The sequence below is a fragment of the Lycorma delicatula genome, chromosome 8 (genome assembly GCF_047948215.1).
Source record: "Lycorma delicatula isolate Av1 chromosome 8, ASM4794821v1, whole genome shotgun sequence".
Taxonomy (NCBI): Eukaryota; Metazoa; Arthropoda; class Insecta; order Hemiptera; family Fulgoridae; genus Lycorma; species Lycorma delicatula.
The window spans coordinates 42,930,671-42,949,853 of record NC_134462.1 but is presented as its reverse complement, the minus strand read 5'-3'; the positions used below and the strand labels follow the sequence as shown (position 1 = coordinate 42,949,853).

Here is a 19,183-nt window from a genome sequence, read left to right as displayed (position 1 = left end):
GGGTAGCTGAAATCTGAGCAAAATCTTTCACTAGCTGTTAACTCCCAAATGAACATTTTAGGACTTTTTTTTTATGAATTTTTTCCATTTTCACAATTAGAATAGATTGTGAAAGTCTTAGAAAACTTTGTAATACACCCCTGTATAGAGTGGTCTTATTAAATTTTAATATTTTGTACTGATTTACTGATAAAATCCTTCAACAGTATTAATATCACTGTAGTTAGTAGATTGTATTACAGTATTTTAAAAATAAGTTGTACAGTAAGATAAAAATGCAACTTTTTAATAATTAATATTCATGTATTTTTTTTTTTTTTTTTTTTTGTTTCTTTTTTGTGGAAGGTATTGGCGGTCTTTCAGCAGCCACTAGCTTTACATCAGAAACACCAGTTGTTGAAAATAACTCAGATCCTGATAAACCAACATCAATGCTTGTTATGTCTGGTGGTGAAGGATATATTGATTTTAGAATTGGTAGGTTTTAATTCACAGATTTTTTTTCCTGGATATTTTTAACTTAATATTTTTTAATTTAAATCTGATAATTTCTTTTAAAAAAATTAATAAACAAATATCAGTCAAAGCAAAAGGTGAAGTATTTTTATTAATTTATTATTATTAACATTATCAGAATTTAGTGTGCAGCATGAGATTTTGATTATTTGCCACTGTTAATTAATAAAAGATTTTAAGAGTAATAATAATTTAAAATTAATGTACATATTTATTGCATTCATGATATACATATGTTTTTATTTAATTTAAAGGATATCGTGTAGTATGTCTCATAAAAAAGAGCTTTTTTCTTTAGAGCTTTATCTTATAAACCATATGAGAGAATAATTAGATTTTAAAACCCTGTTAAAATTAAAAATTATTGTTTTCTTGTTTGATCTCTTGATTTCTCTTATATTTGTAATTGTCTCTTTCATCTTATTGTGTTAAGAAAGCCTCTGTACTCCACCTTCCTCTACACTTATCATCAGTTAGTCAGTTATGCCCCTAGTATTTCCTTTATTTCTTATCTGAGTCCATGTTATCTTTTTTCCATGTTGAATTTCCACCTTCTTTGGTATATGTTATGTTTTTTATTGTATTAAAATTATTATTGGCCATTTGAATTAAGTTTTAAACAGCATGTGTTTTACTGTAGTGTTAGTTTATACTAACACTACAGTAAAAATGTGAAATTTCTGTAAAATGCAGGCAGAGTGATGTCATGGTGAATGATCTGTTGTTCACTGTATTCATCAACTATGTGCAACAAATTATTATTCATTAAACACAGTCACAAGTAGAATACTTGTGGAATCATTTTCGCAAGTAGAATAGATTATGGAAGTCCTGGGATAGTTTGTGATACTGTGTGTGTGTATGCGTGTGCATATTATTATTATTATTATTATATTTTATGACCGCATAGGATCACAAACTCTAAGTCAGTCCATTATCCGAGTCTCTTCAATGGGACTGTTTGGGCCTTACAGTCCTCCAGTACTTTTTCATATGTTCCAATCTCCATGCCTTTTCTAGTGTTGAAAATGTTCATGTTGTGAGTTTCTTTCTTGTGAATGTGAAGTGAGTATTTATTTCCTTGACTTTTTTGTTTAATTTTATCTTGTCTGTGGTGTCTTCTGGTGTAAAGTCAATTTCCTTCAGATCCTCTGTTATTTCTCTGATTCATATGCATTTTGGCTTGTTGTTTTTCAAGTCGAGAATTTACTGTATCAGCTGTTTCAGAAGTCTTGAATCTTGCATCCTTATGATGTGTTCAAAGAATCCTGGTTTTCTCTTAACCAAGGTATCAGAGAAGAGTTCTAACTGGGTTTTTTTCATTTAGATTGTTTATTCTTCGAGGTATTTAAATTGGGTTATTATTTTCACTTTATTACCATTTATGCTTACTTCTTTTAATTGTGTTGGTTTCTGGGGCGTAATTTCTGTTTTTTAATGATATTTTGAGGCCAATTTTATTTGCAATATTTAGAAGTTCTAACATCTGTATTTTAGTTTCATCAATGTCGTTTGCTAGCACTGCCTACTCGTCAGTGAAACCAAGGCAGTTTATTGTGATTTTTTAGCCTTTTTTTATTTTTGAGGGTCATTTTTTAAGCCTTTTCCTCATTACCATCTCCAGAGCGCAGTTAAACAGTAGCAATAAGAGTCCATCGCCTTGGTGTAGCCCTGTTTTGATCTCAAATGGTTCCGAGAGTTCACCTCTAATTTCACTTTTGACTTAGAGTTTGTAAGGCTCAGTTTTGTCATGTTTACAAATTGGAATACAACCCAAGATGTCTGAGAATTCTTAGTAGGGATTCTTTGCGGATCAACCATATGCTTTCTTAAAGTCTACAAACATTGTCACCATGTCTTTCCTTATTTTTCTGTTGTACATTACTAGCTTGAGACTCATGATCTGGTCTGAACAGTTCCTCCAGAGCCTGAAACCTCCCTGCATTTTCCTAGTTCTTTCTCAAGTTATAAACCAACCCTGTTGAGGATGATTCTTGAAAGAATTTTGTATGTTGTGTCTAAGTGCGAGATTACCCTGTTATTAGAGTCTGTTTGTCCACTTTTTTATATAGCAGCTGGATAAGGGCATTGTCCAGTGTTCTGGTAGTTCTTTGATCCAGATGTTGACAAGCTGTTGATGAAGGGTGATTTTTGTTGATTTCCCTGTATTTTTCTAGATTTCTACAAAGGTCTTATCTCTCCCACCACTTTGTAATTCTTTATCTCACCCAGTGCTTGATAGAGCACTGGGTGCTCTTTCAAGGGAGGATTGAAAGGCCTTCCCTTTTATTGTGTCAGGGTTGATGTTTTCCAGTGGTGTTGTTATTGGGGTGCTGGTTTCGAAGTTTAGGGAGTTCTGTCAGTTCTTCACAATTTAGGAGTTTGTTGAAATATCTAGCTAGGATTTCTACATTGCCTTTATTGTTGTAAGCCAGATTATGGTTTTCATCCTTTATGTTTCTGATTTTTGGGAGTGGTGTAACATCCATGCTTGATGTCTCTTTTCAACTGTTTCGTCGCATTTGCTGTTCCACCATTGATGCTTTTTATGGGATTTTATTGGGGCTAGTTCTTCTCCAATTTATATTTGGTTGTTGACTAGGTCTTTGAATTTATCTGTAATTATTTTTTCAGTTGCTTTTTGGTAATTTTCATTTTTGATTAGTTGGGTAAGATCTATTTTTATTTTATTTTTAGGGGCTTGGTTTTGTTGCTTCCTTTGGGAAGTAAATTTAATTTTAATTTTGACTACCTAGTGTATCCTGTGTCTACTCCTTGGAGGACCTTTACATTATAGATTTCCTTGTGGTGGTGGTGTTTATCCATGAAGACATGATCTGGTTGCCTTTCTCCTTTAGTGCAGTCAGGGTGTTTTCAGATTTTGAGTTTTTGAGGTTTCCTCTTGAATTATGTAGATTTTAAAATAGTTTGTGGTTTTTGCATAGATCAATGAGTCTCTGTTCATTTTTCATTTGTTTTCTTTTGGGCAGGCCATTTTCCAATGATGTTGCAGTATCTTCTTTCTCTGCCTAGTTGAGCATTGAAGTCTCTGATTAATTAACATGATTAGTTAACATGATTTTTGAGGATGTTATTTATGGTCTGGATGAGTAGGTCCCAGAACTTTTCTGTTTATTTTCAGTCTTTTGGAAATTTATTTTTATTATTAGTGGAGGCGGGACATTTATTATGGTGTAGATTTTATTATATACTTTTAGGATGAGTGCTGAGGCATCATTTATATAAATTGTTGAATGTTGTAACATTATTTATACAGATGTTTAAAAATAATTTTTAGTTATGCTTTCAATATTTAACATAATTTCTGATTATACGTATATCATTCTATTGCAGTAAATATCGTACATTATTTATATTTATTTTTAAAAGATTGATTATTATTTACTTACTGCTTAATATTATTATTTTTTCTCATTTCTCTATGTTAAGCAGTCTCATAAAGATCTCAGCTTTGTCAGACCATGTGAAAATATTTAAGTTAGATTAAAACATATTTGAAAAATTAAAATACATAAAGAGATGTTTCAACATATAACCTCTATAATGTAAGCTTATATATATTTTTTTTCTTTTTATTCTTCCTGACAAAGCAGAGGTCTTTGTGAAAGGGCTTAACTTTGAGAAAAGAGGAAGAAAATATATTAAAACTAAATTTATTCTACTTCTAGAATGCAATTTACTAGACTATTTATTACTATATTTATATATTGTCTTTTTGAATGTTTGCTTGTAATATAATAGTGTAGCAGTTTAAATTATCTGATTTATTTGTATAGCATGTATGCCACCTTTTTATATAATCTAAAATAACATTAATGTTGATTCAAATACTTAAGATTTTAAATTTAGAGGTAATTTATAGAAAGTTTATTTTTTCTTTATAATAGAGAAGGCCGTTATCTAGAAATCATATTTACTTGGATTTATTTTTTATTGATTTTTTTACTTGTACATTTATTGCACTTAAAACTTTATCTATACATATTGAAATCTATACATATCTAATACATATTATCTATTACATTACTATCTATTACATTATATTATATCTATTACATTACATTACTATTATTATTATATATTATATCTATTACATATCTATTACATTATATTCTATATTACATTATTATCTATTACATATTTATCTATTACATTATTATCTTATACATATTATCTATACATATTTCCAATTATTTTTTCTTCCTAAATTTATTCTATTTAAAAAAATAAAATTTTATCGTAGTATAACTTATCAGAATTATTCTTTTACAAAGTAAATTTGAAATATTGTATTTATTATAAATTTGAGTGGTTATAATCAAAATGAATATAAATAATTTTTTTCTACTCATTGAAGTCTAGCATTTTATTTAAAATTAGGTGTTGTATTTGAGTATTTTACTTCAATCAAAATCATACTTGAATTGATTTTTTATCAGAACATTGCGTATAAATGCTTTCCAAACTTATATCTCTTTTAATTGTAATTCAGTTTTGTGTAACAGCTAATGATTCAAACTGTAAATGCTATTTTTTAGGATCTGAGGAAGATTTTTGGCTGATCTCTTATTGTTTGCAAAAGTCATTCAATTTCAGTAATGCTTCATAATTATTGAAAGCTAATGCAACATTGGCATGTATTTAAATAATCTCTTTAACCTTTGCTTACTTGTCATGTAAATAACTCATAGAAATTTCCTAAATTAGATTTGGTTTATAATTTTAATAAAAATTTAATTAAAAATGTTAATAACAGTTCTCTACTGAAATTGATAAAGAAAATTAAAACTAAATGTGCAGACAAGATTCCTAACTACTTCTGACTCTAACTGATGGTAATGTAGAGATTAACATCATGGCATACCTGCATTTATATATAGAACATATAGTTTAGTAATATTTCTTCAGCTCTCAAATCAAATTTCCTTCTTTCCAATAGACAACTCATCGAAACTCATAATCCTCAAGCATTTACTTGTCTTCTTTTTTTTATCATTTCATGAGGAATGAAATTCACTTGCCTAACAGATTAAATGCAACAAGTTGTATTTTTTTTATATATTTCTCTAAAACTCCTTAAAAATTGGATGAGTTAAGCTTCAGAATCTTCCCTGTTATTCTGTAAAATCTTCTGCACTGTTTTCCAATTATTTAAAAAAATAATTCTTTTGATTTTTAAAGTAGAATTTTGTAATAATTGTTGAAAATGTCTACCACCTGCTTTTAGACAAGTTTTCACTCTTTTAATCACACTTTAATCACACAAAATACCTTTTGAAATACACCTGTAATTTTTTCAGATTAATATTTTATGTTGTTCAGTGATATTAGTATTATCATACATATATTTTTCAAAAGTCTCCAGTTCCTAGTTTTTCAAAAAAAAATTTCCTGCTGTGAAATCAGGAAACCTAAGGAACCATAGTCCTTGAAATTAGACTGTTATAAAATAATTTAACACTTCAATTCCTTTATGTACTGCAGCACAGCATTGTTGTAGTAATAATACCTACAAGGCTCGGCTGATAAATTTTGTACACTAGCATTGTGCTACATGGATACAAAAGGTACTATCAAGTTAGGCATGACAGCACATGATAGCTGAAATACCCTTCCATAAACCTGTGATAATGCGTTGAAATCCGTTTACCGATTTCTTTTTAGTGGTAGTTAAAATGGAGTCGAGTACGGCCAGTATGTCAACACGGTTAAAACAGCGCTCAGTGGCTGGATTTTTAACAGCAGAAAATGTGAATTCTATAAATATTTTTCTTTGTTTAAAAGTGGTTTACGGTAGTGAAACTATTGACAGAAGTACTGTGAGTAGGTGGGCGTTGAAATTTCGCAAATGTAAAGGTGGTAAAACGACAATTGAGGACACACCTTGCAACAGATGATCAATTTCTACGACTGACGAGAATCATCGATAGGAGTTGGACGATTTGCTTCAAAGTGACCGATAAATCACCCAGTAACATATCGCTATTCAGTTGAGCATGTCTAAAGAACAAGTAGGCCATATTATCGAGCAATTGGGTTCCGTAAAATTTATGCATGATGGGTACCATACTAGCAGTGGCTCCCCACAAGCTGAAGTTTGAGCCTATTCTGCAATCACCATTCTCACCAGATTTGGCTCTGTGCAACTTCCACTTCTTCTCTCATCTCAAGAGGGATCTCAAAGGTAATCATTACACCACCGATGATGAGGTGAAGGAAGCTGTGGCCACTTGGATCCGAGAAAGACCACCAGAATTTTTCAGTGACTGAATGCAAAAACTTGTCACACATTAGGAAAAGTGTATCAGTATAAATGGGGATTATACTGAAAAATATACACTGCATTTTATAGCTAAGATATTGTACTTCTATTTCTTTTTTTATTTCACTCTTATCTCTTTACATTCTCATACTATGCATATATGTGCAAAATTTATCAGCCAAGCCTCGTATTTCACATTTTTAAAACAGGAGATAATGTCTTCGTAAAAAGAAATTTACCTACAGTAAGTACAAAATTGCATGATAGCAGCTCTTTCAACACAGAGAAATTTACTTATTAAAAATGTTCCTTTTTATATATAAAAGTCCCGTTTTATTTTTTCAATTGTTTACAAACAGCTGTAATCACTTGATATTCACATAACTTGTGTTTTGTAATCTGCAAGCTTAATTCACAAATGATTTAATATTAAAATGTCTCAGTTTAAAAGCAGGTTAGGTGGACACATGAGATAGATAGTCTGTAATGTTTACAATTTCTTTAAGTTAAATGAAGAAGCAAGACAGAATCAGTTACTGTCAAAAAAAATCGTGTCTGCAACTGGTATTACCCCTTGTTTGGAGGATTGTAAGTGAATCCCAAACAAACCCAAACCCAAAATATTAAAAGAGGAAAAAATTAAACTAAATCAATGATCGATAAATGAGATGAATATTTCAGAAAAAATAAAAACAACTTTATTAAATGTTTATAGAATGTTTATGACTATTGCAAACATAAATTTGAAAGAAAGCAAGCCATCTTTTCACACTCTTGTAAATAACTTGGGGCTTAAATGGAGGAAGACTACAAATGATAGATGTTATTTGTGTGAAAACCATGACATTCAGATTTGTAGAATTAATTATTTACAACATAAAATGCAGTACTGACGTGATGGTCAGAATATAGTTTATATTGACAAAACTTACATGCTGTAAGTTTAACATTGTTAATACATGACATTTCGTTATCATATATAGTTTAATATTGTTGTAAGATATATAGTTTAATATCATTAAGTACTTAGCAACGATGGTTGTCATGCTGGATTTGTTTCCAACACTTTACTTATTTTTGAATCAAGCTATATATCCAGGGATTACTATGATGATACAAATCTCTCAAATGTTAAAAGATGGATCAAAGAAAATCTCATAGTGAACCTACCTGATAACTATTGTTCTTAACAATGCCCCTTATCACAATGTAGTAGGAAACCCCTCTCCAAATTTTAATTTGAGAAAAGCTGAAATGCAAAAGTGGTTGAGTAGTTACTGTATTCTGTTTTCATTCTCAGTGTTGACACTTGAGTTGTACGACCTAATTAAAAATACAAAAAATGCTTACATACGATGTAAACAGAAAGTGGTTACTTATAAAACTGATAAAATTTTAGAAGCACATGGACATTCAATAGTAAGATTTCCACCTTATCATCTGCAATTAAACCTTACTGAAGAAATATGAACAGAATATGAACTACTGAAGGAAATTAAACACCATTCTGGAAGTAGTAATGTTGATGATATGTTGGGATACATCAAGAAATGTCTACAAGATAAATTTACAACCATGGATGCGCCTGAGTGGAAACCATATTAACCCTGTTGAAAATATTGAAAATGAATGTTTATTAGATAATTTGGTATATCAGTATGTTATTAACTTATAGGGTGATTCATCATTTATTGACAGAAATTAATTATCTTTCCTATTTACAAAAGATAAAAATTAATTTTGTTTTTATTTGTTAGTAAAATATACTCATTCAGTATGAAGGGATTTTAATATAAATTTATTTAATTTACATTTAAAATAGTTAAAACTTTACTGTTAATTTGATTCATTTTTTTTAATCATTTTTTGGTTTGCAAATTAATGTAATTATTAAAAAATAATATGGAAATTTCTTCATTGTTTATTTAAGTTTTAAATAACTGTTATTAGAAAATATCAAAAAGGAAAAATAAAAAAAAATATATATATATCATACCAATGGAATTTTAGGATCATAACAATAACCAAATTTCTCTTAAGAGATAAGTAGTATTGCTTCTTAAGAAAATAATAAAAAAATTTGCTGTGTTTGATCTCATTTAACTAACACTATCATGCTCTTTTGTATGCATTGTACGTATTATTAAAAATCGTTGGTCCAGCAGTTTTCTTCTCCAAAATGGCTAACCAAATCAGTTATTCAACTGCCTAAGACCGATTCTTGAGACATAATTTATGCTTCTCCAAATTTAGTTATTCTTCAGGTAACTGCAGCTGCTTAGATAGAATTATGATTCGTTAATGAAACATTATTTAATATTATACACATACTTCTTAAACAATTGAATCCACTTACAGCAATTAATCTGTGTAGCTTTAACTGATTCTCTAAGTTTTTGAAAAACAGTGGTTCTGTAAGCCATATCTTTAAGTTCTATAATGCTCTTAAATCTATTATTTTAGAAATTCTTACCTGTAAAAATAATTGACAAATGGTATCAGAAATCAAGTTTTTTAATATAGTCAACCTCTTTGACTGGTAGTCCTGAAAGGCAATAGCTAGAATTTATTATCTCCTACCCTATCATTATTATGAAAGCAGTCAGAAAATATTAAAAAATTTTATACTCAATTTATTGGTACATGTGTATCAGAAAACACATCCCAAAATAATTATTTCACCTGCATTTAAGTTTTCATTCTCAGATAATATTCAAAAAATAAAAATTTGCTCTTGTGAAAAATTCATTTTAGATTTCTACAGAACAAGTATTTTACAAAGTACGTAGTTGACTGTTTAACTGAAGGAATGTATGTCATGTTAAGAATAAAACTCATTTTACTAACAGGTAATAATTTCCCCACATCTCTGCTGCTGGGTCAGTTGCAGAAGTTATGGATCATCTTATATATGCTGTGTATTTCAAGGTGCTGTTCAATGCATATTAACTATTTAGATTTAGTTACATCAAGTAGAAGTCTTACTGAAAAGTTCATACTACAGTTGGATACTTTTACATACTGCTCAATTTTAGGGATGGTTAAAGATTTTCTTTAGCAGCTTGAGCCTGTTCTCAAATGGCTCTACAATATCTAGGGAAAAACAGTTTTTTCCCCTGTATATACTTGAACCAATGAATATAAAATTATTGGTCAGTGATCATTTGTTAACTCACTTTATCGTGGATTCATATACTCCATTCTCCCGAGAAATGTTGGGCAGGATAGATGTACAGTGTGTGGATGCAGCCATGAAGCATGCCTTTGTATAGGTTTCTCTCATTTCACAGTTTTTCTTGAAATATTTTACCTGTCAACAAAAGGAAAAAGAGTGAATCCATCTTTTCTTTTCCAGTTCCTTCTTCCCTGTTGGTGTTTTCTGAGTTTTAAGAAGTATGATTTATTGTTTCTTGGATAGAATGTATTAGTTTATTTTGAGAAAAGTTAAAGAATTGAAAAATACTATGCAGGAGTGCCACAATACAAAATAAAACCTTAGTTAGAGCTGTCATGTGTAACTTTTACTAAACAAATACTACCTTTTCATTTTCAAAAAGCTTAAAACTAAATTTATTTAATTAAAATATTAATAGTTAAATTGTGAAAAAAGGAATGTTTTCATCTTTTGACAATTTTTTTTTGAACTTTGTTTATATGGCAGCACTTAATCTACAGTAAAATGGTGCACTGGACATATTGGGTAGAAAAATTATTTATTGAATAAACACGATTAGTAGTGAATGCGTTAATAAATTTTTATGTATTACCTTATTTTAGTAAAAATATGACCACAGACATACTGTTTGTTAATGTTACTAGTCTTTGATTTACTTTATTTTAATATGTATTTATAGAACTTTCAAACCAATCCTAAATTATGTATTTACTTAAGTACTAAATAAAAATGGGATTTCTTTCTTCTTCGTATTCAAGAGTTAAAAAATCTTTTATTCTGATCTTTACATGATACATTATATAGATCTCATTAGGATTGAGTAAGTATCCTGCTACATGGATAAAAAAAGGAACTTCCAGACATTTGCCTGGATAAATCAAAGGAAACTTGTAAAACCTTGATCAGAGCAGCATCTCAGAATATAAAATTAATTATAATATAGAAAATACATGTGATTAAAGTTCCTATTAATTATTTAAAATTAACACATGAAATAATGTTAATAAAGTAAATATATGAAAATACTAATATAAATGAATAAATAAATTAATGATATAAATATAATGAATATGTAAATAAAGTATATGAAGTAAAATGAAAAATACATTGCATTGAAATAGCAAGAGTTATCTTGACGCTTAAAAATTAATAACTTTAAATAGATATATGTAGGCTTGTAACAAAGGGACATTTTTATTTAAGAATATTGTAGGATTTATATAATAACATATACACATCTTTATTTACTAGTAAATTTAACCTTCTTATTTTTTAGTAAATTTTTATTTTGTTTTAAGTACCATAATAATATTAATTTTATATTCTATAGTATAACTTTTGTAAATTGTTTTTTATTTATTTGTTTATTAATTTTTAGAGCTGAAATATAAATTTTTCTGATGTTTATGATAATAATAGTAACAAGGTGGTTGATATTATTTATTTTACTATGAAATAAATTAATATCGTTGGTGATGGGTTTTTTATATTTCTATTTAAAAATACAGTGAGGTAAGGTTAGGGGTTTAGTATTTGGGATTGGGGAGTATTGAGTGCGAGTGAACAGTTTTTTGGTGGGGTGGTTTTTCAGAAGATGATGCAGAGGAAGCCCAAGATACTGCCACACATCTGATTGTCTGGCAATTAATGACTCGGTAAACTATATCTAAATTACATACTATTTTATATTGGTCATCTAAAAACGCTTTTAATATTCATTTGTTTATTTATTAATAATTCATCTCTATGCAATAAACAAATTTCTTTCATTTACATATCTTGTACAGTTTTCACCTACTTCTTAATTCTTATTGTTTAATCTGCTCATTTAACCTAATCTGTCTTCTGTTACTTGGTAGCATAGAGCTTTTATTCTGTATATTCATAGATATTAATAACTATTCATTCTATAAGCAAATGGTGTTTGGTGTAAATACTTCTGCAAGGGGTAATACTATTTCATTTTATGACTTAGGTATTTTTGTGCTTGCTTTCACTCTTTGTTTATAAAAAAATTAGTTTTCAGACTTTATTATGAACATTTTCTCCATAACATCCATTTATGTTATATTGACTCGACTAAATTTCTGAAACTTTTTACAGTTAGTAAACTTCAGTGTAATGATTAATATTTTATTATGCTTTCTCATCATATTACATAATGATAAGCTGCAAAGAGAGCAGAAAATTTTTCTTATCAAAATAAATTCCTTTAGTGTTGACCCCTAGGTTTTTGTGCTATGATTCCACCACATTTTTAACATACTGAACATTCAGAAAAATTAGCTGTTACCTCTCCAAGTATTGAATTCTTCTGTATTTTTTATAAAATCAAAATGTTAATTCTTATTCATTCATTAATTAAACTTGTGTTTATTTTATGTGCAATTTATAATTAATATACTAAGTACCTTACAAAACTACAGTACTGTTAAGTTTATTATTTTATAATTATAAACAATCTTTAGTCAATGAATCATTAAATGATAATAATAACGGGTACCTGTAGTATAATTATGTTTTATAACATTATATGATAACACAATACATAATTAAATAAACTGGTTCAAAACGTGCTGCTCTTTTTTGCAATGATTATTGCATTCAAAAGTGTGGGCCTTAAAGAAAAGACCCCTGATCTGAATTTACTGCCTGTGTTTTAATGCATTTAAACGAGTTACAGTGCTTTATTGTATCACTGAAAGGATTACCTTTAACCATTTTTAACTCCATGCAACAGTTATTTTAATTCATATCTTATCATAAATATTACTGTTTTAAATACAGTATTTTTGTTTATTCATTATAAATAGTATTATATTAAAAACTACAGCATAAGGAGTAGATAGTTGTAAATGTCAGTTTCTCATGAAACTATACTTGTTCTGTGAGGCCCTAGATCCAGAATTGTTATTAGGCCATCTTCTGTAACTACACCAAGAATTTTTCCTGGAGGGTTGTACACCTAAGTATAGAAACACTAATTTAAATGGGATTGAATCAGATCAAAAAATAAAAGATTATTTACATCCAATATTTTAATGTCATCAGAAAAATATTAGATGATTGTTTAGAATACTCATGTGTAAATTACAAGAAAAATTATGTCTAATAGAGAGAGACCCCCCCAGATTTCTTCATTCTACCGATCCATTATTAATGAGGATATTTAAAATCAAATTGTCATTAGAACTTGATTTTAAGTTTGAAAAAGTTGTTTTTCATGGTTTAGCTTTAAATTTCAATGATAGGACAACATTGATTTAATCACCTTTTTACAATGCTTACTGTTTCCAAATTCATCCCAGTAGAGCATATTTGCAAACTTTTCTATTTTTATGAAAATATCATTCTAAATTCCATCAAATTTTGAAAAGTGCATTTTTGTTTTGTGATACATACATTATGTATAATCTATTATTTGAGAAAATCAAGCAAAAATAGAATAAATCTGAAAAATTACATTTAGTTAAAAATAGATTGTTATTACAATGTTATTTTTGTTAATGCTTAGGGTTATTTCATATTGGCTCGTAAGGGCTACTATAAGTTTATTGGCTTTAAGGGGAAAAAACCAATTGTTTTGTGTCTGTGTATGCTTGCTCTGATTTTTGCCTTTAATTTTCAGGCTTTGTTATGCAGAATGTATCACAAAGTGATGCACTTTGGTATAGTGTAATTCGAATTTTTCTAAATTTTCTTTGTTTTATTCATTTTATCTTACACCATTTTGTTCAGAATTAAATTCTCTACAAGTTCTGTTTAAAAGTTTCATGTGTTTATTATCATATTAAGATAATATCTCGGGTCAAAAACCATTAAAAAAAAAACACTAATTCTGTCCCTTAATTAACTTCCTAAAAATTTCAGTAAGACCTCAATTCATGGGATAGCTGAAATCCAAGTGAAATCTTTTACTTGCCATAACTCACAAATTAACCATTTTAGAACATATGAACTTTTTCCATTATTTTCATGAGTAGAGCAGCTTATGAAAGTCCCAAGAGAACTTCAGGATAAACCTGCACATAGAAAATCAACAAACAAATTAATTTCAGCAATTTGCCTTTAGACCATTAGAATAACAGGAATTACAGTACATTGACTTTTCACAAGAGTATGTTTGATGTCAAATATATTTTTTGTTTGCAATCGTTTAACATTTATCACTTATTTATATCAGAGTATATTTTTTAGTGATATAGTAATTACATTTCATATCTCATAAGTATTCAAATAATTTCAGTGTGTCAAATTTTCTTCTTAATTTTACAGACTTTGGGAGAATGGGTATAATCATAGTAATTTGACCCATTGTGTAGATTTCCCAAATAATTTATTTGAGGCAAAGCCAAAGTGGTTAGAAAACAACACCACTTCTTATTTCCTTAAACAAGAGATAAGTCTCTTTCAAAGAAATTCCTAAGTATTTATAAATTCTTATTCTCTCAGTCAGCTGTATTTTTGTATTTAATTTACTCTGGATTTTGAATCTTTAGCTGTTAATTAATTTGCCCTTGAATTTAGGCTAAAAAAATTTATTTTAAGGCCATACTTCTCGCAATTAATATTTAAACATTCTACTAAAGTAGTAATTCGATCAGGTTTTGCACCAATATTGCTGTGCTATTCTATACACATATATTTCTGATTATTTTGCTGTTAACTTTTGTTCTGACATGTTCTCTTGAACATAGGCTCACTATATAAAATAAATAAATAATGAGAATATTAAAATACAATCACTGAAATGCTTATAATTCCTACATATTTACTACCTAATTCTTATTTTTAAGAATTTGTCATTCTTGTTAATGGCATACCTTGTCTAACACTTTCTCAAAATCAATGAAACAGGTATTTATATCATGATTTAGGCCAAGGTATCTGTGAACTAGGACATGCATCTCAATCAAAGATCATTTCTTTCTAAATCCCAACGGTAAGTTTGTTATATTTTCCTCTAGTCTGTTATAGATTCTTCAGATTGTTTTATCAATTTTCAGAAATATCTTTAAATAAATAAATTTATTGGATTTTAGTAAAAAATGAAACTTTTGAATTAGAATAGCTTTAATGGAACATTAAAGCTTTTGTAGCATGGAATCATGATCAGTTAATGCTAACTCAGAAACACAGTCTAAAAATAAATATAAGATTGATCAAACAGTAATAAGAATTTTTTATTTGCTGTTTATTTGAATCTTTTTTCTGTTTATTGGTAGTACTGTCAGTGGATGTACATGTTAATTTTCAGCCAGCTGCTATGCTTAGTTTGTGTATGTGGAGCAAAGAAGCAAGACATACTTTACTATGTTCTGCAACTTTTGTGTGGTGAAATGTCAGATCAGAGAATATGTTTGAAATTTTGCATTAAAAACAGAGTAGAGTGTAATGAAGTGTTTATTTAAAATGTTAAAGAAAGCCTTTAGTAATATTGCTATGCCACAACCATAAGTTTATGAGTGGTACAAATGCTTTCAGTAAGGCCAAGAAGACATCAAAGATGACTTGAGATCTACACATCAATCATTAATGAAAATGTCAAAAAATTTAAAAAGATTGTGCTTGCGTAGAAACTCCATTAGAGAAGTTGCCAAAGAAATAGAAATTTAATTTGGCTCATGCAAAGCAATTTTTACTGATACTTTGAAAATGAAATGAGTGACAGCCAAATTTGTTTTAAAATTAATAAATTTTCAACAAAAACAGCAAAATTATCACCGAACAATTGCTTACTGATATTGGTAATGACATAGCTTGCTCAAATGTGTCATAACTGGTGATGAAGTATGGGTGTATGGCTATGATATTGAGAACAATCCCCATTCATCCCAGTGGAAGTTTTCTGAGGAGCCAAGATTGAGAAAAGCACATCAAGTCCAGTCAAGTGTTAAGGTTCTTGTATGTTCTACTAGAATGAAATTGTTCATCATAAACTTCTACAAGATTATATGGTCAACAAGGAATACTATCTAGAACTTTTACACAATTTGTGTGAGGCAATACAGAGAAAACAACCTGAACTTTGAAAAGACAACTCATGAATTTTGCACCACAACAATGCACTGGCATACATCGGTTTACTTATCTAATAGTTCTTGGTGAAACATATCTCATTCAGGTGCCACAACCATCCTATTCTCCAGATATGGCTCCATGTGACTTTTTTCCCAAACTTAGAAGAACAATCAAGGAATAATTTTTATTTTTCAAATAATAATTTTATTTTTCAACAATAAATGATATAAAGGTAAAATCGCAGCCAAGCTCAAAGGCAATCTCCAAAGAAGTGTTTCACCAGTCTTTTCAAACTGGAAGCTAAGTTGGCATAAGTGTATAATATCACACTACTTTGAAGGGAACAGAATAAACATTGAAGATTGAATATAAAACTTTCAAAGAAAATTAAAACCTCATACCATGTGTTTTTCAGATTCATCAAAACAAGCACATCACAATAATGGAGATATATTATATACTGATGTTTCTGTATTTGGAATGTTATTTACTACTTTATCCATCATGAGAATTATAAATTTTTACATAAAAACTGTTACAGTCCATACTACAATTTGATAAATTTATCTGATGATTCAAAAATGGATCAGTCTGCTGTCCATTGTACAGTATTTGCAACAGGCTAAATAGAGAACTTAGGTGTGATAAGTCCAAAGTGACACCTAATAGTAATTATATGTGGGGAGGGGGCATTGTATACTGGTAAGAAATTATTATTTTTTGTGCACGATTCCTTAGTGGCTTATATTACAGTTTATTAATCTGATGTGATATCTTTCAGCAGACGTTTAGGACTTGTTTAATAATAATAAGATCTCAGAATTAGGAGGTTTTTTAATGATTTTCTTAGAGATTCCAAAAATTATAATTTCACTTATGTTCCTCTGAAAATTATATCTTTTAGTTAAATATATTTAGTTTATACAAACTAGTTGTATTAAATGATGCTTAAAAATAATTGTACTTGAGAACATTTTATATTGTTAAATATTAAATAACTTTGAAAAAGTTTGTTTTTGGTAAAAAGTTTTTAATATTAGTTTTTTTTGTTTGATTTAAATTATTCAAAATTTCAGTGTAATGTAATAAAATCAGTAAAACTTAATTAAAATAATAATTATCAATTATTTATGTGAATTCTTATGTTACTAAAACTTTTAAATTTTAATTATTTTTTATATTTTGTAGTAATAGCTGTCCAACAGTACTCTTTTTTTAGTGAAATATACTTTACATGACAAGTTTGTTTTAGTAGTTAATTATTAATTTTCATAAGTAATATTTAGTTTTTGTGTATAAAAAACTAAAAAATATTTCTCCAGTTGTTACTATGCATTAAAAAAACATATAAAGTATCTTTAAAAAATGATTTGAAAAATTTGTGCTAACTGCATTGTTTATTATGATTAATAATGTTTGTTATAAAATATTCAGGTAATAGTTACATCTCGGATATTATAAAAATTTCCAACAATATTAATTATGTAACTGTTTTAAATTTATAATACAATACAGGATTGAAAAATTTATATTAGAATATCTAGTTGTAAGGATTCACCATATTCTCTTGACTAGATTTCTGTTCAACACAAACAACTGCTATTTTAAAATCTCTTTAAATGCTCTTAACTTCTTTGTTTTTTAATATTGATTGCATGTCCTGGTTATAAAAGCAATAAAGGGCTGTTGAAGTATTATGTAAACATAAGAGGGATTTGCATTTTTCTTACTTCTGACAAGTGGCAGGAAGTTTCTCCAACTATAAATATGATAAAAATTTATTTAGCCAAATTTATTTATTCATCAGTGCATAAAACATGTTGTATGTTCATTTTTGGACAATAATGAAGTTACTTAAAAAAAGTTTTTGACAATAAGTAATTGAAAACTATATTTCTATTTCAGTACTAAAGTATTGTCTTAATTTAATTATAGCTGACTGGCTTGAAATTAATGTTACCAGTTAACTTTTTTCCCCCATTGTCCTTTTTTCCCCCATTGTCCACAGTTTCACTAACCTCATAAATTCTTTGAATTTTTGTACCAAGTAGTCAGTTATATTAAAAAATGTTGGAATCATTAAATTATATCTTAATAAAGATATATCAGTTTATTTTATTCACAAATGTAAATTTTTTATTTGAACTGGGTTGATTTTAGTCTGAAAGTAACATAACCAAACCAACTATTATTCTCGTATTATTAAGCGTTTTGAAACTTGAAAATTTATTAAGAGTGAATACCTTTTGAAGAATTCAGATACATTTGGAAGTGAAGTGATTTGACAAAAATTGCATATTTATGTAGTCTTTTTTCCATACTTTTTCATTTGCAACCACTATATTATGAAATAGACTTCTAGAGAAGAGAATTTCCCTCAAAAATATTGAGTTTTCTTATTTTTGCAGCTGATTACAGATATATTTGTGACAGCATGTATATATGCTATCACAGACTTATTAAAAAAAAAAGTTTTTCTTTTTAACTTTTGTGTATTTTATAATATTCCATTTCAAGCAATATGTTATGGTAACAGTAATTAAATATTTTCCAGGTATTGCTTTAAAATTAGGAGAATCTTAGCACATTTTTATATAACATTTTTCACATTGTTATTGTAATTCTTGAGTGCTTTTTGTATACAGACATGTTGACATTTATAGTAAAGTGTATTCTACACATTCGTTCAAAATAAACATGGAAGCAACATTTTTTTAAATTATTTATGAAATACCAATTTAACCATAGGAGGTAGTATGAGTATTTCCTGAATTACATACTGCAACAGTAGTGTACTGGATAAATTGGAGTCATGAATCGTAACCCTGCTGTACTAGTTTACCAACTGGCATCATATGAGTACTGTGTGCATGATGCTCACTCTAGAGATCAGTTTAATAATCATTTACTGCGACTTGAAAAACTTCATTAAAATTTTAAAGATGGTTCATTAGATCAAACAGGTTTTTGAGTAGTGAGCTTGTTTCTAGCTTGTTGCTAGAATCTAACAACATGATATTCTGGGCAACCTTTCACAAGAAAAACACCAGAAAATGTGGAGAAAATTTGAGAAATTATCCATGAGAACTGTTACAGGATGTGCCAAGAAATTTTAAGTGGAAATTTAAACATCCATTGTGTTATTGCAAAGTTTGACTGTAGACTTTTATCATTTGATCAAAATCATT

At 28.4% G+C, this 19,183-nt stretch overlaps 1 protein-coding gene and 1 long non-coding RNA gene across 14 annotated transcripts in view; one reads left to right on the top strand and one right to left on the bottom strand.

The window, feature by feature from the left end:
- Positions 1-13,989, bottom strand: part of LOC142329364 (uncharacterized) — a 37,628-nt gene extending 23,639 nt beyond the window's left edge. Inside the window, exons 1-2 of the long non-coding RNA XR_012757480.1 lie at positions 13,907-13,989; positions 9,976-10,109 (exon numbers count right to left, since the gene is read on the bottom strand). This is a non-coding gene — a long non-coding RNA (uncharacterized LOC142329364). The remainder of the gene's footprint in view (positions 1-9,975; positions 10,110-13,906) is intronic.
- Positions 1-19,183, top strand: part of syd (JNK-interacting protein syd) — a 225,482-nt gene that overhangs the window by 189,383 nt on the left and 16,916 nt on the right. For 11 of the 13 annotated variants that reach the window (XR_012757479.1, XM_075373870.1, XM_075373882.1 and 8 more), the window contains one exon: positions 346-477. Coding sequence is in view for 12 of the 13 variants with exons in the window: in XM_075373870.1 (XP_075229985.1) it covers positions 346-477 (132 nt within the window). In the remaining variant the exon portion in view is untranslated. Of the gene's footprint in view, positions 1-345; positions 478-11,565; positions 11,630-19,183 lie in introns of all 13 variants that reach the window. The other 2 variants (XM_075373879.1, XM_075373877.1) reach the window with 2 other exon arrangements.